The sequence below is a fragment of the Budorcas taxicolor genome, chromosome 5, assembly GCF_023091745.1.
Source record: "Budorcas taxicolor isolate Tak-1 chromosome 5, Takin1.1, whole genome shotgun sequence".
Lineage (NCBI taxonomy): Eukaryota > Metazoa > Chordata > Mammalia > Artiodactyla > Bovidae > Budorcas > Budorcas taxicolor.
The window spans coordinates 88,167,274-88,192,559 of record NC_068914.1 but is presented as its reverse complement, the minus strand read 5'-3'; the positions used below and the strand labels follow the sequence as shown (position 1 = coordinate 88,192,559).

The 25,286-nt window shown below is 41.7% G+C and overlaps 1 protein-coding gene across 1 annotated transcript in view; it reads left to right on the top strand.

Annotated features, from left to right (window-relative positions):
* Window positions 1-25,286, top strand: part of MYRFL (myelin regulatory factor like) — a 117,851-nt gene that overhangs the window by 82,586 nt on the left and 9,979 nt on the right. Inside the window, exons 14-19 of the mRNA XM_052640568.1 lie at window positions 9,475-9,638; window positions 10,276-10,339; window positions 16,590-16,675; window positions 19,256-19,297; window positions 19,378-19,430; window positions 19,552-19,731. Coding sequence (XP_052496528.1) covers window positions 9,475-9,638; window positions 10,276-10,339; window positions 16,590-16,675; window positions 19,256-19,297; window positions 19,378-19,430; window positions 19,552-19,731 — 589 coding nt within the window. The remainder of the gene's footprint in view (window positions 1-9,474; window positions 9,639-10,275; window positions 10,340-16,589; window positions 16,676-19,255; window positions 19,298-19,377; window positions 19,431-19,551; window positions 19,732-25,286) is intronic.

Below are 25,286 nucleotides of genomic sequence, written 5' to 3'. Positions count from 1 at the left end.
GGACTGCAAGGGAAGTCCCCATCCTGTGTTGTTTAAAACAGTATCTGATACCTTGTGGGTTCTCAATAAGACTTTGCTTATATTAATGCATGAGTTTTTGAATCACACTGAGACGTGGTTCTGTTCACATAAGGAAGTCAGAAGGAGAGGTGTTTTTCTGGGGGAAAAGATAAGTTCAATTTCGAGTTTGGGATGCCAGCTGAACTTTCAGATGAAGACATATGGAGGTGACTGGAAGTATAGAACATGAGCAAGCAATTAGGGGATTGAAGGGGAGCTACAGACAGGGGTGAAGGTATTAATTCATAAGGAAAAGGTTATGGTCGCAGGTCACAGATGGGAAGGCTGTGGTGAAGTCTGGCCTGCAGATACTTTTTTACCTCACCATGTTTAAGAAATTTTCAAATTCATTGCTTGCTTTTAAGAATTAGTATGGAAATTCCCTGGCAGTCCAGTGGTTAGGACTCAGAACTCCCACTGCAGGGGACATGGGTTCAATACCTGGTCAGGGAACTAAGATCCTGCATGCCAAAAATATAAACAAATAAATAAAATTAGGAGATCTTCACACAAATTCCAGATTTCTGGTTCCCTTGATATCAGATCTGGGAATGTGATACTAAGGAGTGCCACGCCTCTGCTCTGCCCCATCCCAGCAGTTAGTTTAAAAGTCCCTTCTTTTCTCATCAAGAGAGGAATAGAATTCAGTCCTTACTTGCAGTGATATTTCCCATAGAAGTTAGTACACCCTGTTGCACTCACTGATTGACTTGACTCCAAGCTGAATGATTAAAGCTCATATGCTTTTGTAACCAACTCTGGATATTTTAACAACTGACCACTTGTCTGTTGATTATCTTTTTTAAAAAGTTATTTATTTGGCTGTGCCAGGTCTTAGTTGTAGTGTGTGGGATGTCTAGTAGTGGCATGTGAACTCTTAGTTGCAGCATGTGGGATCTAGTTCCCTGACCAGGGATCAAACCCAGGCCCCCTACATTGGGAGCATGGAGTCTTAGCCACTGGACTGCTAGGGAAATCCATGTAGATCATCTTCTTTCCCAGGAGCTCTTTACACTGGGAGCAGGGAGAAAATTATCTTGTTTCTTAATTTTAGAGAGAAATATGCCATGTACTAAGCTTCCCTGATGGCTCAGAAAGTAAAGAATCTGCCTATAATGCAGGAGACTCAGGTTCAGTCCCTGGGTTGGGAAGATCCCCTGGATAATGGAATGGCTATCCATTCAAGTATTCTTGCCTGGGGAATTCCATGGACAGAGGAGCCTGATGGGCTATAGTCCATGGAGTTGCAAAGAGTTGGGCATAACTGAACGACTAACACACACAGACACATACACACAAGACATTTATTGTTTTCTTGGAAAGTTTCTTTTGTAGCTATATCTTTGAAAAGTAATTGCTCATTTATTTTTTTCCATGCACTTCAACAAGATGGGTTGATGGATGGATGGATGGACAGACGTGTGATAAAGGAATTAGAGAAATATGCTAATTATGAAATTAAAGTGGGAGGTGGTATGTGGGCATTTACTCTGCAATTAAAATTTTTCTAATGCATGCTTGAATTTTTTTCTGTATGCTTGAAAACTTTTGTAATAAAATTTTGGGAAAAGAAGCACTGTTCCAGACACCTAAAACTGCAATTTAAATATTGTGTCAGCAGGTGGTGGCAAAGCTTTGAAGATCAGGTAGCCCATTTATTCGTGCCTTTACTAATTCAATACCTGGAATTTCACATTTTATTTACCAAAGTGGTGGTGGTGGTTCAATCACTCAGTTGTGTCTGACTCTTCGCAACCCCAGGGACTGCAGCATACCAGGCTTCCCTGTCCTTCACTATCTCCCGGAGTTTGCTCAGACTCTTGTCCATTGAGTTGGTGATGCCATCCAGCCATCTCGTTCTTTGTCTTCCCCTTCTCCCACCTTCAGTCTTTCCCAGTATCTGAGTCTTTTCCAGTGGCAGCAGGTGGCCAAAGTATTGGAGCTTCAGCTTCAGCATCAGTCCTTCCAGTGAATATTTGGGGTTGATTTCCCTTAGGATCTACTGGTTTGATCTCCTTGCTGTCCCAGAGACTCTCAAGAATGTTTTCCAGCCCCACAGTTGGAAGACATCAAGTCTTTGTTGCTCAGCCTTTTTTATTGTCCAGCTTTCACATCCCTACATGACTTCTGGAAAAACCCTAGCTTTGACTACACGGACCTTTGCCAAAAGTTTCAAAGAGAATATTTGTGAATCGTCTATGGGATCGCACAGAGTCGGACACGACTGAAGTGACTTAGCAGCAGCAGCAGCAGCAGTTTCTTAAAAAATAAAGTCTTTAAGGATACTCCAGTCCCTTTCTGAGGAGTCCTGACTTTTCTTTACCTGTAAAGTCTGGCCCCTAGGTCAGAACAGCTTCTTCCCTGTAGATATAGTTCAGTTTGCTTAGCCTTCATCCATGAAGCTCTTAGATTGCTGAGCTTAGTTTCAACCATGTAGAGTCCATCACTCTGCCTTCGAACGACAAAATGAGTTAAGAGCACTGGAGAGTAGGTAAAGAAACTTTGGACTCAGAGTGGTATCTCTCAAGATGTAAAATCTGTTTCTCTTCTTTGTTTTTTCTCTAGTAGATTTTCCTCTCTGTCTTTATCTCTGGAACTTTAGAGTGGAGGCACTACCTTCCTCGTTGTGCTGCTCTTTTTCTTTCTTACATTTTTTCTTCTCCGCATCCTCCTGTTCCATGCAACCCCCGACAACAATGGCAGCCATGCTAATGTGTTTCATATATATCCTTGGATAGTCAGGCTGTCTGGAATATTATTAGTGTTCCATGAATGTGTTTTAAATTTCTTTGAATTATATACATCTGCTCATACTCTGATGCATGAAATGCCTTGGCTTGTATCCTTACGTTCTCTTCCAGTGATGGACTCTTCCAACTCTGTTGACCACAACTATGCAGCAGTGAATGTTCTCACACAAGCCTCCTTGTGAATATGTGGGCGGTTTTCTCTGGCATGCATTCCGGAAGTGGTATAGGATACACACAGCCTTAATTCTACAAAATGCTGCCAGAGTGTTAGTCAGCTCCGACTCATAACAGCAGTACATGAGGCTGACTGCTTCTCTGTGTCCTCATCAATACTTGACATTTTCAGACTTTCTATTTTTTTCACTTCTAATGTGGGTAAAGTGGTTTCTTACTGTTTTAATTTGTGTTTTTCTGATGAGTGATAAAGTTGTACATCTCTTTCTTATATTAGCTTTTTAGGTTTCTCCTTATGTGAATTGCCTGGCCCAGTTTTCCATTGGATTACCTTTCTTTTTCAGGGCAAGAATGTACTTTTCCACTTGATGCTGTTATTTAAGCGTTTTTTTTTTTTTTTTCCATCGTTGCTCTCTTAAATAAAATAGATCAAATCTATACCAATGGCTTAAGAGAAGAACAATTATTTTTTGTTTCAATGGCTTCCTCCCTAGTGCTAATCACAACTTAAAACTATATTATTTACTTCTGGTTTACTTGTTCTTGGGTAATCTCTCCACTAGAAAACATGGTCTGTGAAGGTAAAGATCCTGTCTACCTTACCTTACTTTGTTTTCTCCCTGTGCTTAAGACAGTCTTCCCAGGTGGCACAGTGATAAAGAATCCACCTGCCAGTGCAGGAGACTCAAGAGACACACAGGTTCCATCTCTGGATCAGGAAGATCCCTTGGAGAAGGCAATGGCAACCCACTCCAGTATTCTTGCCTGAAAAATTCCATGGACAAAGGAGCCTGGCAGGCTGCAGTCCTTGGGGTCACAAAGAATGAGATACAACTGAGTGAGCACACACACTTAAGACATCCCAGGTCCTTGAAAAAGAACTATTGATTCTGTTCATTAATTGACTATTGAACTACATGTGCCATGCATTGGCCCTGAGGAGTCATAAGACGCTGCCCACAAAAAGAGCTCATTGGCCACCCAGGGAAGACAAGAAATCAAAGAATTGCAACAAACTGTGCCATGTGTTTGTTCAACTGGAAACTTATCTCAGTCAAAGGACTCAAGCCCTTCCACAGAAAATTACATTGAAACAGAGATAATGAAAATTAAGCAAGAATTCTAAAGCAAACAAATAAAGGGCAACAATAAAACACATAATAGTAAACAGTTTTATGAACTTGTGCTCCTCCCACGTAAAGCAGAGGTGAAAACACAACATCCAGAGGAGTGAGCCCAAGAGTTGCCCTGTTTGCAAGAGAAAACTGCCCGGGAAGAGGGAAACCTCGCCTCCAGGGACCTGCTAGAAACTGAGCTGAAGTCTGAGCTCCCACATCATCTCAGAGCCTGCTTTTCTGGTTTGGGGATTCTAGGTTTTTTGTTGTTGTTTTTTTTTAATCCACATCAAAGCTTGGTGAGCTGTCCACAAATAAACTCTTGGACAAAGATCTAAAGCTGAGTTTATCCAAAGCCTAAACAATTGCCAGGCACACCCATTGGCTAGAAGACAGTTCTTCTCCCTTGGACAATCATTTTCATAATACTCAATTATAGGCAGCTTTATTCCCATGATTTTATTATAAAAACATCAGTCTATGCAACATCAGATGCCACAGGGAGAGATTTTTCAAGTCTGTGACTCTCCCTGGAAAGCGATAAGAGTCTGTTCCAACCTCTCAAAGCATTCTCTGCTATCAGGCTTAGTTATCCTTCCTTAGTGTTTTTAGACAGGAGACAAGCTGGGATTCCCAAAGAGAGGAGAAATCAAGTCCGCTGCCTGGCTGCTCCACCATGTGGGGCTCATTTACTGTCAGTCTTGCAAGGGACCCGGGAGCATTCTGCAGTCTGTCTCCTAGCGGGTGAGGAGGCGGTGCGAGGATGTGTACCACCAGAGTGGAAGTCACACGGCAGGTGACCAGCAAGTCACTGGCCCATCCCACCGAGGGTATCAGACACCAGTGTTGGTTTGCTTAATTCACTCGAATTTCCTAACATGGAAAGGGAATTTGGAACATAGACTTCGCTTCTCTGAGAAACCTCAGGTAAAGAAACAGACTGGAAGTCTGGCCACTCCCTTCAGTTTCACCAGAGAGCAAGGCTGTGTTGTCTCAGTGCTTCAGGGCTTCTTGAATCACGGCTGTAAAAACGCTCATTCACTTATGCCCGGTGCTGAAGAACCTGCTGTGGACGAGAGGCAGGCCCTGTCTCCAGGGGTTTATAATACTGGTCAACATGATACCAAGTGAAAGGCAGGTGGGTGAAGAGGGATGACAGCTGGTCTAGGCAGAGGGAGCAGTCAGAGGCCAGGGGATACATGATATATTTTCCATGAGGGGCACAAAGTTAGGTATGATTAGAGCACAGCCTGCGAAGGGGATTGTGTGAAAGGCAAGGCTGAGACAGAGGCACGTCTAAGCTAAACAAGGTCTCTGGTTTCACAAACTCTTCCTGTTGTTTTTCTATGCACACACACTTGCCAAACTGCCCTGAGTGTCCTTCCAAAAAATATGCTCATACTGTCCATGTATACCCCTACCCCAAAGCAAGTCTTTTAAATAAATGCTGGGTGAAGACTACCCCTACCCCCACACTTATGAGCAATTTTTGGTGGCAATCTGGTTTAATCATTAAAAAAATTTTTTTAAATTATGGTAAAAGTCACATAACATAAAACATCTATTTTAACCATATTTACCTTCCTGGTGGTTCAGATGATAAAGCATCTGCCTGCAACATGGTTCGATTCCTGGGTCGGGAAGATCCTCTGGAGAAGGAAATGGCAACCCACTCCAGTACTCTTGCGTGGAAAATCTCACGGACAGAGGAGCCTGATAGGCTACAGTCCATGGGGTTGCAAAGAGTAGGACATGACTGAGCGACTTCACAATTGCACAGTTCAATCACATGAAGTATATTCACCTCTCACCATTATCCATCTCCTGAATTTTTCATGGTCCTCATTTGAAACTATCTCCATTAAACACTAACTCCCCATCCTCCCTCCCCCATGCAACCCAGCCCCTGGCATCTATCAGTGTACTTTCTGATCCTATGAATTTGACTATTCTAGGTGTCTCCTATAAGTGGAATCAAACGGTATTTTTCTGCACCTAATGTATATTGGTATGCATTTTAAAGATTGTCTTAATAAATGTCCTATAAACAGATTGTACCTTCTTCTTTCTTTCTCCTGTACTATACACTGGGCTTCCTAGGTGGTGCTAATCAGGAGACATATGAGACATGGGTTTGATCCTTGGGTTGGGAAGATCCCCTGGAGGAGGGCATGGCAACCCACCCCAGTATTCTTGCCTGGAGAATCCCATGGACAGGGGAGCCTGGCGGGCTACAGTCCATGGGGTCACAAAGGGTCAGACGTGACTGAGCAACTATGCAGTCACGCATACTATTCAGTAAGTTCTTACCAACCATCTACCTCATACATAATAATGTACATATTAATTTTCATCATTTTTACATCACGATTGTAAAGCTACATTTCAGCTGAGGTAGTGGGTTTCATTTGAAATGATCACTAAAAACTGGACAGAGTTGAGTAATTAAATTAGATTCAGTTACAAAATAGTTCTTAACCAACAGTGGGCATCAGATGGGGAAGCTTTTCAAAATTCCCCAACCCTATGCACTTCTCAGTCCTAATGAATATGAACCTCTACATGCAAGGATACTTAGAAAAAGTTCCTCAGCCGTCTAGGTGCACATTCATAGTTAAATTGAACTCATGGAGACCTTACCACTTGCATAGAAAAGGTCATTTTCAGAAAATTCTAGATTATGTTTTTGATTAAAAATGTAATGTTTTTGAATAATATATTTGTACTGACTTCACTATGGTGATAGAGGATAAGTCAGAAGTCTTCTAATAAGAGTCAATCCCCATGACATGTCCTAGAAATTTATTTTTTTTGGTAATCTGCCTTTGGACCCATAAAGTCAAAGCCATCATTACTATCGAAAGGCAGTAGTAAATCCCCTCTCCAGCTCTGTTTCCTCTTAAATAGGAAAACACATGAATTATCTTCTTGCCCATTGGATCTACATGGAAGATGCACGGTGCTGGCAAATTTGAGTTGGAGAGATCAGAGCTGGCTTTTCCCCATTATTGACATGTGACCAAACAAATGCAGCCATCGCTCATGTGTCGTGAGGCAGCAGAAAAAGTCCTGTGGGGAAGCATGGCAGAAAAAACTGACTGTGGTTTAGAGAGGACATCAACATCATTTTCCACAGTCTGTTTTAGTGTGAACTAAATCACAAATTAATATATCAAGCAAGCTTTTTTTTTTTTAAGGAGAAAAAATGAAGCCAGTTGCCAAGAAATGGTTTTTTAAATATTATGAGAAATAGTAATTCCAGTGAGGATGGGGAGAAGTAGGTAGATTCAGGAGGTCTTGGATGATGAACTGTGTGACGGATCTCCCACTGGGGGAGAGAGTCAGAGACGATGCTTGGGAGCCTGTGTTGGACTGCTAAGTGGACATCCTATGACCTTGTGACCCACTCTAAATAATACAGTTATAATTCTACTCTAAGGCTTTCTACTCGTTACAGTAAATTGTAATATGACATTTATTATGGTTTAGAACCATAGAATGTCATTCCTATCTTTGTGATTTCTGAGTTGTTCTTATAAAACAAATTTAGAAGTAAAGGGAAATCTGTACCGGAATTAGAAAATTTAGAAGAGCCTTTGTCAGGAGACTTTTTTTTTTTTTTTTTGAATTGTTATTATTTTGTGATGTATTTATTTTTAAACATTTTTTTAGTGAAAAATTTCAAACATACAAAATGAGAGAGAAGAGTAATAAAATTTATATACTTTATATACAGTAATAAAATTTGTATCCTTTACTCAGATTCCACAGTTATCAATTCATCTCTGATCTTGTTTTAGTTAAATAAACTATCCTCCCTCACAACTGAATTTTTGTAGCTTTGTTGAGATATAATTGACACACAGCACTATGTCAGTTTAAGGTATACAACATGATGATTTGATATACACTTATATTGCAAAATGATTGCCATAATAAGGTTTATCAACAAACCCATCACCTCATATAATTACATTTTGTGTGTATGGTGAGAACATTTAAGATTTACTCTCTTATCAACTTTCAAGTATATGATATAGTATTATTAATTATGGAGAAGGCACTGGCTGCCCACTCCAATACTCTTGCCTGGAAAATTCCATGGACAGAGGAGCCTGGTAGGCTGCAGTCCACGGGGTGGCTAAGAGTCAGACATGACTGAGTGACTTCACTTTCACTTTTCACTTTCATGCATTGGAGAAGGAAATGGCAACCCACTCCAGTGTTCTTGCCTGGAGAATCCCAGGGACAGGGGAGCCTCCTGGGCTGCCGTCTATGGGGTCGCACAGAGTCCAACACGACTGAAGCAACTTAGCAGCAGCAGCAGCGTTGTTAATTATGGGACTTCCCAGGTGTCTCAGTGGTAAAGAATCTTCCTGCCAATAAAAGAGATACAAGAGATACAAGGGATATGGGTTCAATCTCTCAGTTGGGAAGATCCCTGGGGGAAGGAAATGGCGACTCACCCCAGTATTCTTGCCTGGGAAATCCCATGGACAGAGGAGCCTGGCGGGCTATAGTCCATGGGGTCACAAAGAGTCAAACACGACTTAGTCACTGAGCATGCACACACAGGATAGACACACATGTTCCTATGATGGCTGAAGTGTGTGGACAGGGAAAGGCATGTCTGGCACCCTATGGTTTTGGTTGGTCTCTCCTTTCTTGCTCTTTCTGACATGTCAATAACTTTTTCTGAATAGGAAGAATTAAGTGTTATTTTAAAAATTTTGTTTAAGCTAAAATATAAATTGCATGTAATAGCAAGACAAAATTAATACCTCAAGAATTGTTCTCTCATTTATAAATGAAGAAACTGAAGCTCAGAGCAGTTGTTCTATTTAACTGGGACCTCACATCTAGCAGGTGGCAGAGCTCAGAGAAAAGCCCCAGATCTTCATTCTTCCTTCCTTCACCTGAGCAATTTGATGTACATTTTACCAGGGAAAACTGGAGTCATTCTTTATGATGATTTAGTGATGCACACACAAATCAACATTCAGAAGCCTGTTCTGACTTTCTTTTTATGAGTTTTAAATAGAGCATAATGGCCATTGAAAATAAATCTTTGGATTCAAAACTTGACAATGTCCTTCAGCTCTGTTCTCTCTGTTATATTGCAAGGACATATTTCCATTTTATTGCAAATTGAACATAAGCAGTTTTACTGCACAACCAGAAGTTTAGCAAGATCACTTTAAGTTTCAAGCCTCCAGATTTGTCTTGAATGAACTTGAGGTTGTATGTGTGTCGTGTGTGTGTGTGTATATAACCATTTTCAGTGGAGTGTTGAACTGTTTTTAGATTGGCTGTGGACACTTGTCTAGTGGTCTCAAACTGTAAACTTATCTGCTCTGAATTATTTTCATTTTCAGGACCAGATCTTCATGGAAAATGTGGGTGCAGTGAAGCAGCTTTGCAAATTAACCAACAACCTTGAAGAAAGAATAGAAGAGTTAGAAATATGGAACAGAAAGCTGGCCAGGCTAAAGCGGCTCAGTAGTTGGAAGTCCTCTGCCAGTGAGGCGAGCTCAATCAGGTACCTCCACGACTGCCACAGAAATTTGGAGAAAGGGAGAATGAGGGTCTTTCTATAACTAGAAAGACCTTTCTATAACAATCTGAATGGTTTGTCTACCAAGCAGCAACCATTACTTTGTTTTAATTAAGTCTCTATTCTCCTTTTAGAATGAATGTTTTGAAACACAATTATTTTATGTGATAATTTTCTTATTTTTTCTGTTGCTGCTTTTAAGATGAAACAAAATATAATGGATCTGTTTAAGAGTGGTGATTATAGGATGTGCTACATTTTAACAAACAGACCCTCTCTCTTTTTAACAAGGAAAGGGGACCATTTCTAAATTTAGAAAACCATGTTTGATCCTCAGGGACAAAAGTTATTCAATTTTTTATTACTTAAGGAGGTAAGTGCATATTTTCTGGGGTATAGTTTTGAGAAAGGGGGAAATGTGAATTTTAATGCATTTACTTATATTTACTAAAGTTCTTTTACACAAAAAGAACTCTCAGTTGCCTTGACTTTCCTTTTTAAAATTACCACTGTATTACAAAAATGAGCCATACCACTGTGCTAGTGACAGCCTGGGCCTTTGTCATGTAGCTCCCAGAGAGGCATTTGATTTGTAATTAATTTTCTCTTTCTCTTTTTAAAGCAAATTTAGCAGAGCTCTTAGTGCATCTTCTCCAAAAAGGACCATTTCCAAAAAAAACAGCAAGGTAAATAGACTTAAATTTATAATGAACAGAGATGATATTTTCTATTAAAATGGAGTTTATGAAAATTAATTAAGAATTTTTTTTCATCGTTTATTTGTTGATGGGTTCTCTAGTATGTATCCTTATGCACAAAGTCATTTAAATATTATTCCTTTAATAGATATTACTTGGTTTTTCAAAGAGGAGGTTAGGGACATTCATTTCAGAAATATTACTCTGCCAGTTTTTCTGTGTATATTCCCCAACAAGTGAAATTCATCAGCAGATGACCCTGGGTTATAAGACCTGTATGTATTCCTTAACTCGACTTAGTCCCTTATCTTTGGTTCCAAAAGATCCCAAAGGGGTGTCAGTTAATCTCTAAATCTCTCTTTTCCCTTTGATATTTGGTACTCTATATGCAAATAGAGACTAGGTATTCACTTGCTTGCAAAGCTTAAAATGTGGCAATTTTATTAATGAATGGAGCATTTCATCAAATAGGATAACATTTACAGTAAAAAGTGAAGGTTAATCATTTATTAGCTTAAAGGACAGCCTCTCCATGGCAGAGAAGTGTCAGTGAGAGGGGAGCTGCAGTCCTCTCTTCCCAGGTGCATTCATAGAAAGCTGTGAACCTCAGCTTATGCCTCAGATCCACTGATGTTCCCAGAAGAAGATATTTATGACCTTCATCTATATCTTGTTAAGGGCTGACCTGATATTTGGGTCATTGTCCTGGTTTACTCTCTACTTTTGTACATCGCTGAACTATTCTAAGAGGATTTAAGAAGAGTTCAGTATTCTACTATAAAGTACTAAAATGCTATGGTGCAGACAAGTTTCTTGGTATATGCCAACAGATATAAATACATGGATAAATAAACATGCAGAAGTGTTCTTGGGAAAGTTTACTTAATTGCATTGGGAAACAGATAATACCATGAACTTCAAGATGTTCAAGCTGGATTTAGAAAAGGCAGAGGACCCAGAGATCAAATTGCTAACATCCCTTGTATCATGGAAAAAGTACGAGAGTTCCAGAAAAACATCTACTTCTGCCTTATTGACTATGCCAAAGCCTTTGACTGTGTGGATCACAACAAATGGTAGAAAATTCTTAAAGAGATGGGAATACCAGACCACCTGACCTGCCTCATGAGAAATCTGTATGCAGGTCAAGAAGCAACAGTTAGAACTGGACATGGAACAACAGACTGGTTCTAAATCAGGAAAGGAGTACATTAAGGCTGTATATTGTCACCCTGCTTATTTAACTTCTATGCAGAGTACATCATGCAAAATGCCAGGCTGGATGAATCACAAGCTGGAATTAAGATTACAAGGAGAAATATCAATAACCTCAGATATGCAGATGACACCACCCTTCTGGCAGAAAGTGAAGAAGAACTAAAGAGCCTCTTGATGAAAGTGAAAGAGGAGAGTGAAAAAGTTGGCTTAAAGCTCAACATTCAGAAAACGAAGATCATGGCATCCAGTCCCATTACTTCATGGCAAATAGATGGGAAAACAATAGAAACAGTGAGAGACTTTATTTTGGGGGGCTCCCAAATCACTGAGGATGGTGACTACAGCCATGAAATTAAAAGACGCTTGCTCCTTGAAAGAAAAATTATGACCAACCTAGACAGCATGTTAAAAATGAGAGACATTACTTTGCCAACAAAGGTCTGTCTAGTCAAAGCTGTGGTTTTTCCAGTAGTCATGTATGGATGTGAGAGTTGGACTATAAAGAAAGCTGAGCACCGAAGAACTGATGCTTTTGAACTGTGGTGTTGGAGAAGACTCTTGAGAGTCCCTTGGACTGCAAGGAGATCCAACCAGTCCATCCTAAAGGAAATCAGTCCTGAATATTCATTGGAAGGACTGATGCTGAAGCTGAAACTCCAGTAGTTTGGCCACCTGATGTGAAGAACTGACTCATTTGAAAAGACCCTGATCTTGGGAAAGATTGAAGGAAAGAGGAGAAGGGGACGACAGAGGATGAGATGGTTGGATGGCATCACCGACTCAATGGACATGAGTTTGAGTAAGCTCTGGGAGTTGCTGATGGACAGGGAAGCCTGGCGTGCTGCAGTCCATGAGGTTGCAAAGAGTCAGACACGACTGAGCAACTGAACTGAGCTGAACTGAACTGAACAGATAATAATAGTGGCTACCTTACAAAAATAACTGCTAGGATTAAACGATCTAAAGTCCTCAGCACAATGCCCAGCACATAGCAGGTTACTCAATAAACACAAAATAGTAACAATATTGTGTAGGGAAGGTGCTCTTTGTACTAACCAGTTTGCAAGGGAAAAGAAGGAACTGTATCTACGTCAATGGAGGCCCTGATTGGAAGGTACTATTTGGTTCCTGTGGGCGTCCCTGGTGGCTCAACAGTAAAGAATCCACCTGTAATGCAGCAGCTGCAGGAGACTCAGGTTGGATCCCTGGGTCAGGAAGATCCCCTGGAGGAGGGCATGGCAACCCACTCCAGTATTCTTTCCTGGACAATCCCATGGGCAGAGGAGTCTGGTGGGCTACAGTCCATGGGGTTGAAAAAGTGTTAGATACAGCTGAGGCAACTTAGCAAGCGCACATGCATTTGGTTCCTGTGTGACCTTTGTGGCAACCATCTTGCACCTAAGGGATCTCTTTCCTTCACAGTTTTGTCAGGATATTAACTACAATATATGGTCCATGAGAACAGACTCTGTGTTTGCCTTCCTCACTCTCTGTCCCCAGGGACTGGCACATAGTGTGTACTCAAGAACTATTCGTTAAATCAATGCATGAATGGAGACCCAGTCTGAAAATATTCACTGTAGGCTAACAATCTAAATTTAAAACATTAAGAGATTTAATGTCTTGGGTGCACGGGTGGCGGGGGTGTTGGGGTGTGAACACAGAGTCCAGGACTTGTATAGACATTGAAGAGCATCCATTCAATTCAAAGACCTCTTATAGTCGCTGTCTTATGCCTGTGAAGGCAAAGGTGAGTAAGATGTCACCTCTTCTAAGGAATTTTAAGCTAGGGACTTCCTTGGTAGTCCAGTGGTTAAGACTTTGCCTTTCATTGCAGGGAGTGCAGGTCTCCCCCACCCAGGGGGTTGGGGAGGTGAGATCCCACATGCCTTGGGGCCAAAAAACCCCAAACAGAAAACAGAAGCAATATTGTAACAAATTCAGTGAAGATTTTAAAAGGGTCTACATTTTTAAAAAATCTTAAAGAAAAGAGAAAAGAAGTTTAAAGTAGCCAGGCAAAATCAGAAGAGAATAAAAAGACCAGCTGTACCTGGAAGTGATAAATAATGTAGAAACTCAGAGCACTGCGGGAGCAGCATGGAAGCTGGGCCTTCAAGGGGGCAAAGCTTCGGCTGGAAAGTGACAGGAGCTGCCGGAACCGGATGGAATGGCACAAGCCAAGGCCTGCCTGGGAGCCGGTGCTGGCTTCAGGGACTAGGTGGGAGTTTGTTAGGGAGGAGAGAGGTTAAGGCTGAAAATGAGTTAGTCTCAGTTTCTGGATCAGCAGTTAAGGAGCTCATTTGGTAGCCGTGAAGACCTTTTGAATAATAACAATAGGTTGTGCAGTGTCTCCTTTCTTTACAGACAGGAAAAGGGAGGCAGCACGGCATTGAGAATAACAGCGCATATTCTGAACGTGTTAGTTGCTCAGTTGTGTCTGACTCTGAGACCCCATCGACTGTAGCCCAGCAGGCTCCTCAGTCCATGGAATTTCTAGGCAAGAAAACTGGAGTGAGTTGCCATTCCCTCCTCCAGGGGATCTTCTCAACCTAGAGATCGAACCCGGGTCTCCTGCGTTGCAGAAAGATTCTTTCTGTCTGAGCCACCAGGGAAGCCCCACAGATTCTGAAGCCAAGAGTTTTTTGGGTCAAAGCCTGGCTCCGTAACTTATTAGTTGTGTGATCTTGAGTGAAGAACTTAGCTCCCTGAGCCTCGTTTTTCCCCATCTCTAAAACAGGGATGAGAATAGTACTTGCCTTATAGGGTTGTTGAGAATTATTGTGAGGTTCAATAAATTAGTATACATAAAGCACCCAGAAGAGGGTGTGGCACATAAGTGCCATAAAAGTGTTCACCATTAGTATTTTCAAACCCACCCTTTCAGTGATTCTCATACTTTGGCATATATCAGAGTCTTCCAGGGAGCTTGGTAAAATACCAATGTGTGCTGTTGACTTGGGTGAAGTCGGAAAAACCTCAGAGTTCAAGTAAAAATTCACTGAGGACATGGAGAAGGAGGGTGAAAGGGAAGGAACTGATGCAGACACTTTTCATTATCCTGCTTCTTATAGATTCCCAGCCCCCATCTCAGTCTGAATGGAAACCTATTGAATCAGAATGTTTCAGGGCATTTAGATTTTTGACAAACTCCATAGTAATCTTCATGCAAACTTGAATTGAGAACCATTACACTGTTAATTAGATCCACCCAATAACTCTGTAAAGTTGGCAGGTATGATTTCATCCTTCCTTTTTTATTGATGGAGAAATGAGGATCAATGACGCTTCGATGACTTGTTCAGGGCTTGACTCCAAGTCTGACTCCAGGTCTTGGGTGATTTTCCTATATTAGGTCAAAGGATTTGGAACAAAACCACAGAGATTTAAAACAGTCTGTCACCTTTAGGGAGTAGGCTGGGAGGGAAGCTGCTATCCTGAAATTAATACTATTTAATTCTAATCAATTCAGTAAATTCCGCTGAGTTCCTTCTGTGCACAGATCACTAGCAGAGCATCCTCAGAACTGTTCCAGTGAGATGTAGGAATGGTGTAAACCATCTACTTCTTGGTATTCAGTGGTGGTTTAGTCGCTAAGTTGTGTCTGACTGTGACCCCATGGACTGTAGCCCAACAGGCTAATCTGTCCATGGGACTTTTCAGGCAAGAATACTGGAGTGGGTTGCCATTTCCTTCTACAGGGGAATCTTCCCCACCCAGGGATTGAACCTGGGCATCCTGCATTGCAAGTGGATTCTTTAGCAACTGAGCTATTGGTTTTCAGTGAAAGTGAAAGCCAGTTAGTCTTGTCAGACTCTTTGTGAAATTCTCCAGGCCACACTACTGGAGTGGATAGCCTTCCCCTTCTCCAGGGGACCGTCCCAACGCAGGGATTGAACCCAAGTCTCCCACATTGCAGGCAGATTATTTACCAGCTGAGCCACAAGAGAAGCCTATTGGTATTCAAAGAGGTTTCTTATTGCACCTACGAATGAGTCAGTTATAATATACATATATTATAATATATATAATATAATATCTTATATATATAATAGCCCTCAAGATTTGGGAAACTGTTAAAAAGGGTACAGATAATCCCACCCACAATATTACACTGAAGAACAGTTTCTCTATGCAGATAATCTACCCAAGAAATTCAAAGACCAATTTAAGCTTTTTCTTGTCTACTGCCATCCTTCAATTCCCTTCTTACCCTGGACCCCCAGGAGGAAGCAAACATAACACTTTCTATTGCATTAGTAGGAAAACTTGTATTTAAAGAGCTTATATTTAACTGGGCAGAAAACCTCTCCTGTCTCTAGTCAGATTCCTCACCAACTGCACAGCTGTCTATCCTAGTTCTGGCTCATTCCTCATGTGCAAGTTTTTAATGCCAATATGTACCAATCCTAAAGGTTTATTTCATTAATTTCCTAGAAAGTGTAATTTACTTATTTTCATTTCCCCCTATAGTATTACTCATCATAGTATTTAATGTATATTTGCTGAAGGGATATAAGAATAAATAAGACATAGGCCCAGAACTGTTCTCAAAAATAGGTGGCAGAATTGGATACTAATATATATGATTTAAGGAGTAATTCATAGTATTTCATGCCACAAAAACCTTTTCTGCAATTTGTCATGCTGCCTGAAATTCTTCCATTGGGATTTATTCTATCATGACTTGAAGGCATTTTGTTTTTCGAAAGTATCGTATTAAAAGAAACGGACCTCTGTGTTCTGACAGTATCTTGTCTGGCAGGTCCTCTTTTCTCATAAAACTTCAAGAATAAGCGCTAAATAATGGCACAGACAATTGTCCTGCAGGGAAAAGAGAGCGTGGCCTGGAGTGCCAAGGAAAGGGAAAGACTTGGCTTTGAAAGAACTTCGTTTTCAGAGCGGAGGAGGGAGAGATAGGCTGAAGGCAGCAGCAAAGATCCCCTGGGGAGTGAGTCTTCAGACATCCTTCTCAAAGTTGGTGTCACTGACTTGTCATTTCTCATTGCTGAATTTTTTATAGGTTTCTTTTTCAGGAAAAAAACAGTCATGTCCTAACTGGGTTTTCCAGAGCTTGGTTATAACCCTCATTGCTGTGATGGCATTTTGGTAAGAAAAACATCAGTGTTATTCTACGTCAAGCTCTTTTTCTCTTTCCATCTTCCTTTCTCACACATGAACTGGGGACTGACTTTCTATTTACTTTGAAGACTGAGAAGCCCTTTAAACCAAGTGTTGGTCTTTGATTTCACTTAGAGATGAGGGAGTCCTTTGTAAACTCATTCTTTGAAGGAAAAAAAAAAGCACAGGCTTTCTGCTCTTGAATATGAAATGATCTTTTTTTTATAATCAACTGACTATTTTTTACTAGCTCATTGTGGCTTTCATGTTTGTGTGTATGCACGTATGTGTGTGCGTAAGTGTGTGTACGTTGTTTAGTCTTGCCCTGCAAATAACTGTTGCAAAATCTTTGCTCTCCTTTCCCATCTACTTGGAGGAAAAGAGTGAGTAAACAACCAGGTACAATCCACGCTCCCCTGGATACTTGCATTTGTTAGGATTCTTCTGGATTTTGTGCCTAAAGAGACCATGAGATTATCCCAAGATATGCAATATGATGAAATTCTAGCCAAACGTGCTAAGCAGTTAAAGCAAACAAATACAGAAAGGACAAGGTACTTGCTAGGCAAGTGCTGGATGCCCTTGGTCTGCCATCCCTCCTCCACAGGAGGAGGAGTCGTGCTTCTGTGGGATGAGAGGTGTTTCTCAGGCCTCTGGTCTTCAGGCCTATGCTGCCGCTACGGTGGCTCCTCAGCCTTTGAGCCCTGGTCATCTTGCCTGTGTCTTCCCTGCCTTCTGGTTTCCTGTCTGACCGTTCACAGGGTAAAATGGGTATTTATCTATCCCTCCAAAATGCTGTGTTAGTGTGGGAAAGGACTAGCTCCTGGGCCATGTCCCAGATGAGACAATTATCCTCAGAGGCTAAGTAAGCAATGGGCCCAAAGATGCTTCCGGTTCCTTGAACTAAGGCAACTTCTTAGTTATAGGAGACATTGTTGGTCTCTCTGTACCCTTCTCTCCCCTCAGCATTTTAACTTTTCCCCTGCTACTGCCCACTGTGGGAAGCATCCCCAAATATTCCACACCACTACATAGAATTTCTATAGAAGCTGGTGTACTTTTTTCTCTCTCCTAAATGAACTTGTCTTCTGCTAGGATTTTCAGTTCAGTACAGAGTGAGCACCTTGACCTTTCACAGACATGCTTAACATTCTCTAGAGACACAGGTTCCCATGAAAGCCAAATGCAAAGCATATAGGAAGTCTAATTTTGACATGAAGAGACTGCTTTTTAACTGTGCCCATCAGATCTTATGAATTCCAATGTTGTTGACCTCCAGGACCAGAAATAGGTGGTGTTAGGCTTGTTTCCAGCCTGTGATGTATCCGAGAGGGGTCAAAACCCTAAAGAAAGAAGCAGATGTCTATTTTGGTGTATGATCCTAGGAGCTGCCTGGGCCATGCATTGACGCAGACGGCAGATGGATCAGAAAACATATTTAAGGATCAATAGTACAGAGATAGAGAATGGGGAATGTGGGAGAACAAAGTCAGGGAGACTGGACCACAGCAAGAAGTTGCCACGGCAACACAACAGATTCTGTCTGATGGCATCTTTGGGGCTCAGCATGGCTTTTACCAAGCAGCCCTGTGCCCGCTGGGTAGTAACCAGCTGCTTCTGAGAAAACTCTTTCTCTGTGAGCTGAATTAAAATGGGGGGTACATTTCTTTGTAGGTATTTAATGATGGTAAACCCACTATCTTTGTTGGGGAACGAAATAATGAGGAGTTGAGTCTAGGGAACCAGATGTGACATCGAGCTGGCAGGAGGTCAAGTGAGGTCCCCTTCTGTCCACACACAGTAGGATGGCAGAGTTCTATAGTCACCGCCCCCCTCTCCCAGAGAAGGGGATGCTGAGTGTTAGGATGTGTGAGTGGTATTAGGAATAGCTTCCCAAAGCTCAGGATCTTTGAGGAAAGCCTCCACTTGGATGTATAAGTTCCGATCTTTGTGGGGAACGATACACTCATTATTTTGAAGTCACTTAAAGTGGAAATGGATACTTTATGGCACTGCTTTTCCTTCCTCTGTCCAATTTGATGCACTGCGCTCTCAAAAGACAGGCTGCAGGAAGATGTCAGAAGCGGCCAAAAGGATTGGTACCTACCGCTGGCTAAATCTGTGTGGCCTTTCATCTCCCTGCACCACCACGCAGCCGCCTCCACTGGGGGATGTGAACTTTACTCTGACTTTTTCCTGCAAGGAGCAGAGGGCTTCCTCCAGTGCTTGACACACTTCCTCTTGTAATCTTCCTCTAGTGACAGACACTTCTGAGACAGCTTGCCAGCGTCAGGGGGCTGCTTGTGGAAAAATGCGTCAGCTCCACCTACCCCAGGAGCCTCTGAGCTCCAGGAAGACTGGGAGATTATTCTTACCAGGGCAAAGAAGCAGAACTGTGCTGGTTTCCATGGCCGCCCGCCCCCAGCTCGCTCATCTGTGTGGTCTGGGAGGGCACATCTCTGGCAGCTGGTTCTGTGAGATTTACCTGGAATCAAATCAGCCATGTAACTCTTTCCTTTGTCATTTTTTAAACAGTGGCTTGACGATAATCTCCCTTTACATACTCAGCTTAAAAGATCAAGACCGATGTACCCCAAGTGCCCCTTCCGGGTAAGAGTTCCCGTCTTGTTTTCCTTTGGGGAGGACTCTTGAAGGCCTCTTTTGTTAACTGTTTTGTTCTCTTCCTCCAGCAACCTCACAAGCTCTCAGGAGCCAGCTCTGCCCTCCACAGCTTCCCCCTCAGGTAAGATCTCCGCATCCGTCACCTTCAAACCCAGCCTGGGTTTCATGTGAATTGTCAACAGAAGAACCAGCCTTTCAGGTTAACCTTGCCACTACCCTCCCCTCTGCCTGATGCTTTGCAGCACCTAATACAACCCTGGCAACCACACTGCCCTCCTTCCAAGTACCTGAGATCACTTTCTGTGAGATCCTGCCATGTCAGCAGACTTACTGCTGCCCCATCTGGAGAACAAGAAGCGGCCTCTCAAGCCCCATGCAAAGACGGTCGGAGGAGCAGGAGCTGCACCAGGGGCCATGGGCAGGTAAAGAACAATCAAAGGGTAACGACTAGTGCTTTGAATCTGAGGGGTTTGTTCCCCTTCCCAATGTTTACTTGGTTAGTCTGTTAATGCGTCTAGATAATAGTTCCACTCCTCCGTTAGGGGTGGCAAGATCTTTAAAAACAAATGCACAAACTTGCAATCATTTCAGTTTAGTTCAGTTCAGTTGCTCGGTTGTGTCCGACTCTTTGTGACCCCATTGACTGCAGTACATCCTGTCCTGCAGGCCTCCCTGTCCATCACCAACTCCCAGAGTTTACTCAAACTCATGTCCATTGAGTCCATGATGTCATCCAACCATCTCACCCGCTGTCTTCCCCTTCTCCTCCTGCCTTCAATCTTTCCCAGCATCAGGGTCTTTTCCAAGGAGTCAGTTCTTTGAATCATGTACCCAAAGTATTGGAGTTTCAGCTTCAGCATCAGTCCTTCCAATGACTATTCAGGACTGATTTCCTTTAGGATGGACTGGTTGGATCTCCTTGCAGTCCAAGGGACTCTCAAGAATCTTCTCCAACACCACAGTTCAGAAGCATCAATTTTTCATCGCTCAGCTTTCTTTCACGTCAAATGATTACATTTAAAATATTGAATTCCCAAAATATTGACGTGTTGGTGGATTCATGTGAAAGGGTCTCATTTGTTCTTTGCCAAACAAGATAGTAACAGTAGCACAAGTGAAGTCATCATGTGCAGATGGGTAGAGCTTAAAATGTGATATAGCATCTGGGCTCTCTATCCAAACCAAGTGTGACAGGATGTAAATGGCTTTGAAGATTCTAATGAGTTCAGGGTAAGCTTTAAGTCCATGAAAAAAAGCTTTCACTTTCAGGTTATCTTCTTGGGACATAGACAAACACACACACACACACACACACACACACACACACACACCCCTACATACTGGTGTTCTTTTAGTATCAGAATGTTCATGTTAAAAAACCTGAGAATTCCCTGGTGGTCCAGTAGTTATGACACCATGCTTCCACTGCAGGGGGCACAGGTCCAGTCCGTGATCTGGGAACTAAGATTCTACATACCACAAGGGCAAAAAAAAAAAAATATGGAAACTTGATTAAGGACAAAATTATCTCTGAAAGATCAAATACTGCACATCTAAATGTATAGTAAGTTATTTTTTTTCAGAAATTCCTTCTGTATACACACATATTAGCAAGTGTCTAAAATAGTAATGCGTGCATCACTCAGTTATGTCTGACCTTTTGTAACCCCATGGACTGTAGCCCACCAGACTCCTCTGTCCATGGGATTCTCCAGGCTAGAATACCAGAGTGGGTAGCCATTCCCTTCTCCAGGGGGATTTTCCTGACCCAGGGATTGACCCAAGTCTCCTGCATTATGGGGATTCTTTACTGACTGGACCACCAGGGAAGCCCAATATAACAATGATGATTATGCTAATAATAACAATACATACATATCAGTGTGACTTATCAATTAGAATACTGTGGTAACAACTCCCAAATCACAATGCTTAATGTGACAAAAATTTATTTGACTCTATATATCAAATGTGGATCAAAAGAGGGATCATGTACATCGTGCTATTCGGGACTCAGCTGATGAAGCTCCTTCTCAGTACATATTTCCAGAATCTCTACAGAGGTGGCAAAAGAACAGGGCAAATTGTGCACTGGCTGTTGGGGCTTCCACTAAGTCACTTCTGCTTACATGTTATTTGCCAAAGCAAGTGACATTGGTTATGTCTAATTTAAAAGCAGTTGGTGAAGTGCAGACCTACACATGCCTGGGAGAAGATGAACCAGAATATTTTTGAATAGTCCAAATTATGAATGACATTATTACGGTCAACAGTTGAAGTTTGGGGGCAGCCATGTAATTTCCTCTATTATTTTATATTTGAAGCTTGAATAAATAGCTTCTACAAACCATTGTTATCACCATCATCAGTAACACCATATTATGAGGTATTATTACTGTAGGCCAGGCACCGTCATAAGTAGTCTACGTGACTAAGTTGTTTAGTTCTTGAAAGCTTGAAAGATAGACAGCTTTATGATCTTTTTTCCCCCAGTAAGGGAGCTAAGGCACAGAGAGATTTCCTCAAAGTTACAGGAAGCAATGTTTACACTGATTCTCTCATGAAAGCAATTTTTGATTGAACTTGGAAACAGATGCATCTCTATACAATGAAGATAAAAGTTCATTTTAAAGAAAGAAATTAATTTCAGTCATCACATCCTTGATGGTTTTAAATATGGGAAAATCCATTACTGTCACAAAAATCCCCCAGAACCTTCATCTCTTGTTTAGAGCACATGGAACCTTGTGGCTGGTCAATTTTCCCTTACTGTGGGAGTCCACCTTGGGGACACTTGGTGTCCTTTTCTGAGAGCAGTGCTCAGATGAGACCATCTCACTCATGTGAGGTAGATAATCATGGATCCTGAACAGGAAGAGGTTGGACACTGGCTGGGTCTTCACTTCCAAAAAGTTTTTTTGACTTTTGTGTAGATTCACTCCTATAGCCACCATCTCTTCCCATCAAGCAGAGACTGGGAAGAACACACCTTATCAAATCAGATGAAGATTTGCTGCTCTCTGCCCGGGCACAATGAATATCTGCGCACCTTATATTTCCATAATGATGAGAAACACTGGAGAGGCTCCTGGAGAGAAGATCTGCCCCAAGTGTCTGGCTGTTTCCTCCTAGACAGAGCAGTCAACTTCTCTGGCTAAGAATGGAGTTGAAGTTCTGCTTTATCAAGCTCTCTGACACCCTGGGCAACTGTTTCCTCTTCTCTCTTTCCACTTGAGAAAAAAAATGGAAAGGATTGAAATGTTCTGTTTACTATCACCTTAAGGAAACTTGAAAACTCTGGGGGATTTAGAGTTATAGAAGGTCACAGAGCAGCTACTCCAGTGGTGCCCTGATTTTTTGACCCTGAGATTATGAATCCATTATGCTTTTACAATTATTTGACTGAAAAAGTATTCATATATAGAGGGAGAATGTAAGTTCAGTTAAGCTTTCAAATGAATTGTTTTTGTTAATCTAACAGCAACATTTGAAAAATGGTATATATCTATGGGAGAGATGTTACTTTTTAAGTTCACAACCAACACCACAGACCCCTTTATGCAGTCACCTGGGGTTCCAAAGTCCCCAGGTCAGGAGGATCTCTGATTTGTACCAGCTTATCCATTTTACTGCTGATGGAACAGAAGCTTAGCACTTTTCTTAAGATTCTGCTGTGAATCACGAGTAAAGTTCAAATCGAAATCTAGGTGCCCATCTCCACCATTCAACCTTTGTTTATTTGGGCTTGTGTGTGCATCTACCTGAGATCAACTCCAGAAGATGCAGAAAGTGACTATTCTGTGGTTCTAGAAAGCAATTTCAGCTCCCTATGCCTCCTCCCCTTTGCCTATAGCCATTTTAAAAAAAAAATTAGGAAAATAGAGCTAATTAGGTCCTCCCTAGTGGCTCAGATGGTAAAGAATCTACCTGCAATGCCAGAGACACAGGAGACATGGGTTCGATCCCTGGGTCGGAAATATCCCCTGGAGAAGGGAATGGCAACCCACTCCAGTATTCTTGCCTGGAGAATCCCTTGGACAGAGAAATCTGGTGGGCTACAGTCCATGGGGTCGCAAAGAGTTGGACATGACTGAGCGACTAACACTACTACCACTGCAGTTGATTCACAAGATTGTGTTAGTTTCAGGTGTGCGGCAAAATGATTGAGTTACATATATATATTATATATGAAATATATATATAATATATATATATAATTTCCAGATTATTTTCCACTATATGTTGTTATAAGATACTGAGTATAGCTTTCTGTGCTGTATAGTAGGTCCTTGTTGGTTTTCTGTTTTATATATAGTAATGTGTGTATTTTCACCCCAGTCTCCTAATTTACCTCTTCTCCTCTTTCCTCCCTTTTCCCCTTCGGTAACTGTAAGTTTGTTTTCTATGTCTACAAGTCTGTCTCGTGAGGAAGTTCATTTGTGTCATCTTTCTAGATTCCACATTTAAGTGGTATCACACGGTATTTGTCTTTCTCTTCCTGGCTTACTTCACTTAGTATGATCTTCTCTAGGTCCATCCATGTTGCCGCAAAGGGCACTATTTTATTCTTATTATGGCTGAGTAGTATCCCATGGCTACCCACTCCAGTACTCTTGCCTGGAAAATCCCATGGACGGAGGAGCCTGGTGGGCTGCAGTCCATGGGGTCCTGAAGAGTGAGACACGACTGAGCGACTTCACTTTTCACTTTCATGCATTGGAGAAGGAAATGGCAACCCACTGCAGTGTTCTTGCCTTGAGAATCCCAGGGACAGCAGAGCCTGGTGGGCTGCCGTCTGTGGGGTCGCACAGAGTCAGGCACGACTGAAGTGACTTAGTAGTAGTAGTAGTAGTATCCCATTGTGTGCCTATAGCCATTGAGATGTCGTTCCCACTTCAGGATATTTTTGGGGGTCTGAAGAAAGGTATTTCCCCCCCTGCTGATGTTCCATCTCCCCACTCTGTCCAGGGCACCATGTTTCTAAATCCAACAGTGGAGAAAGTCAGGCAAATATTTGTTTCAACCAGGTGTTTCTGGGGCATTTAGACCAACTACAAATTTACAAATACATTTTTCAATTAAAAAAATGTAGAATAACCTTCAGTAGGATGTGGAGTAATATCTCATAGTTTACCAAGCCCCATAAGACACTTATGAGCCTCCTTTCTGAAGAGTAAGAATACTAGTAAAATAAACAAAAGGAAATTGACATTTTTATGACATGTTGAGCTCAAGCCATTATTCTTCCTTTGGGCCTGAGTTGATTGCTTAAAGTGTCTCAGAAAGGTTATACCCACTCCTCCCATACTTAATAAAAGGTTTGAGTAAAACTAACAAGTGGAAAGCAGGTACTTCAAAACATTCAGCTTATATTCTGAGGAACTGAGTATGATGGAGTAGACTTTAATCTATGGAGCTAATGAAGACTTGAATAGGCAACAGAATTAGATATTGAAAACTTAAGTGCCTGTGGGGAAAAGCACCAACAGAATTATATAGGTTTTGGGAGATTTGGTAAAGTTCTTAAAAATCTCACACAGCAAGAAACATCTGTAAGTCATGCTGACTTTGATTTGGAGACCAGATCTGAGACGAGCCAGTGGTTGAAAGAAAATGTTTCCCTGTGTTAAAGGACTCGGTCATGGATTGGTTGGGCTTATTGACTTTTTCTTGGCCTGAGTCTATTTCAATCAGGGAAGAGAAAGGTATCCAAGATGCTGTACTGGGACTCAGCCATCAGTACGGTTTTACAAGTAATGCAATATACACATTCTACCACAACAGGATATGCTTTGGTTGGATACCATCTTAAATCTTTCTTCTCCAGAAGTTTCTAATTTAGCTTATGGGGAGATCTCATCTGCTGATTGTGAAATACCTCTCCAACTTTACGATGAAAACCATTGGGAATGTATATTAAGTTTATAGGGAATGTTGCTAGAAGGCTCTTATAAAACGAGAGCTACTCCTGTATGAC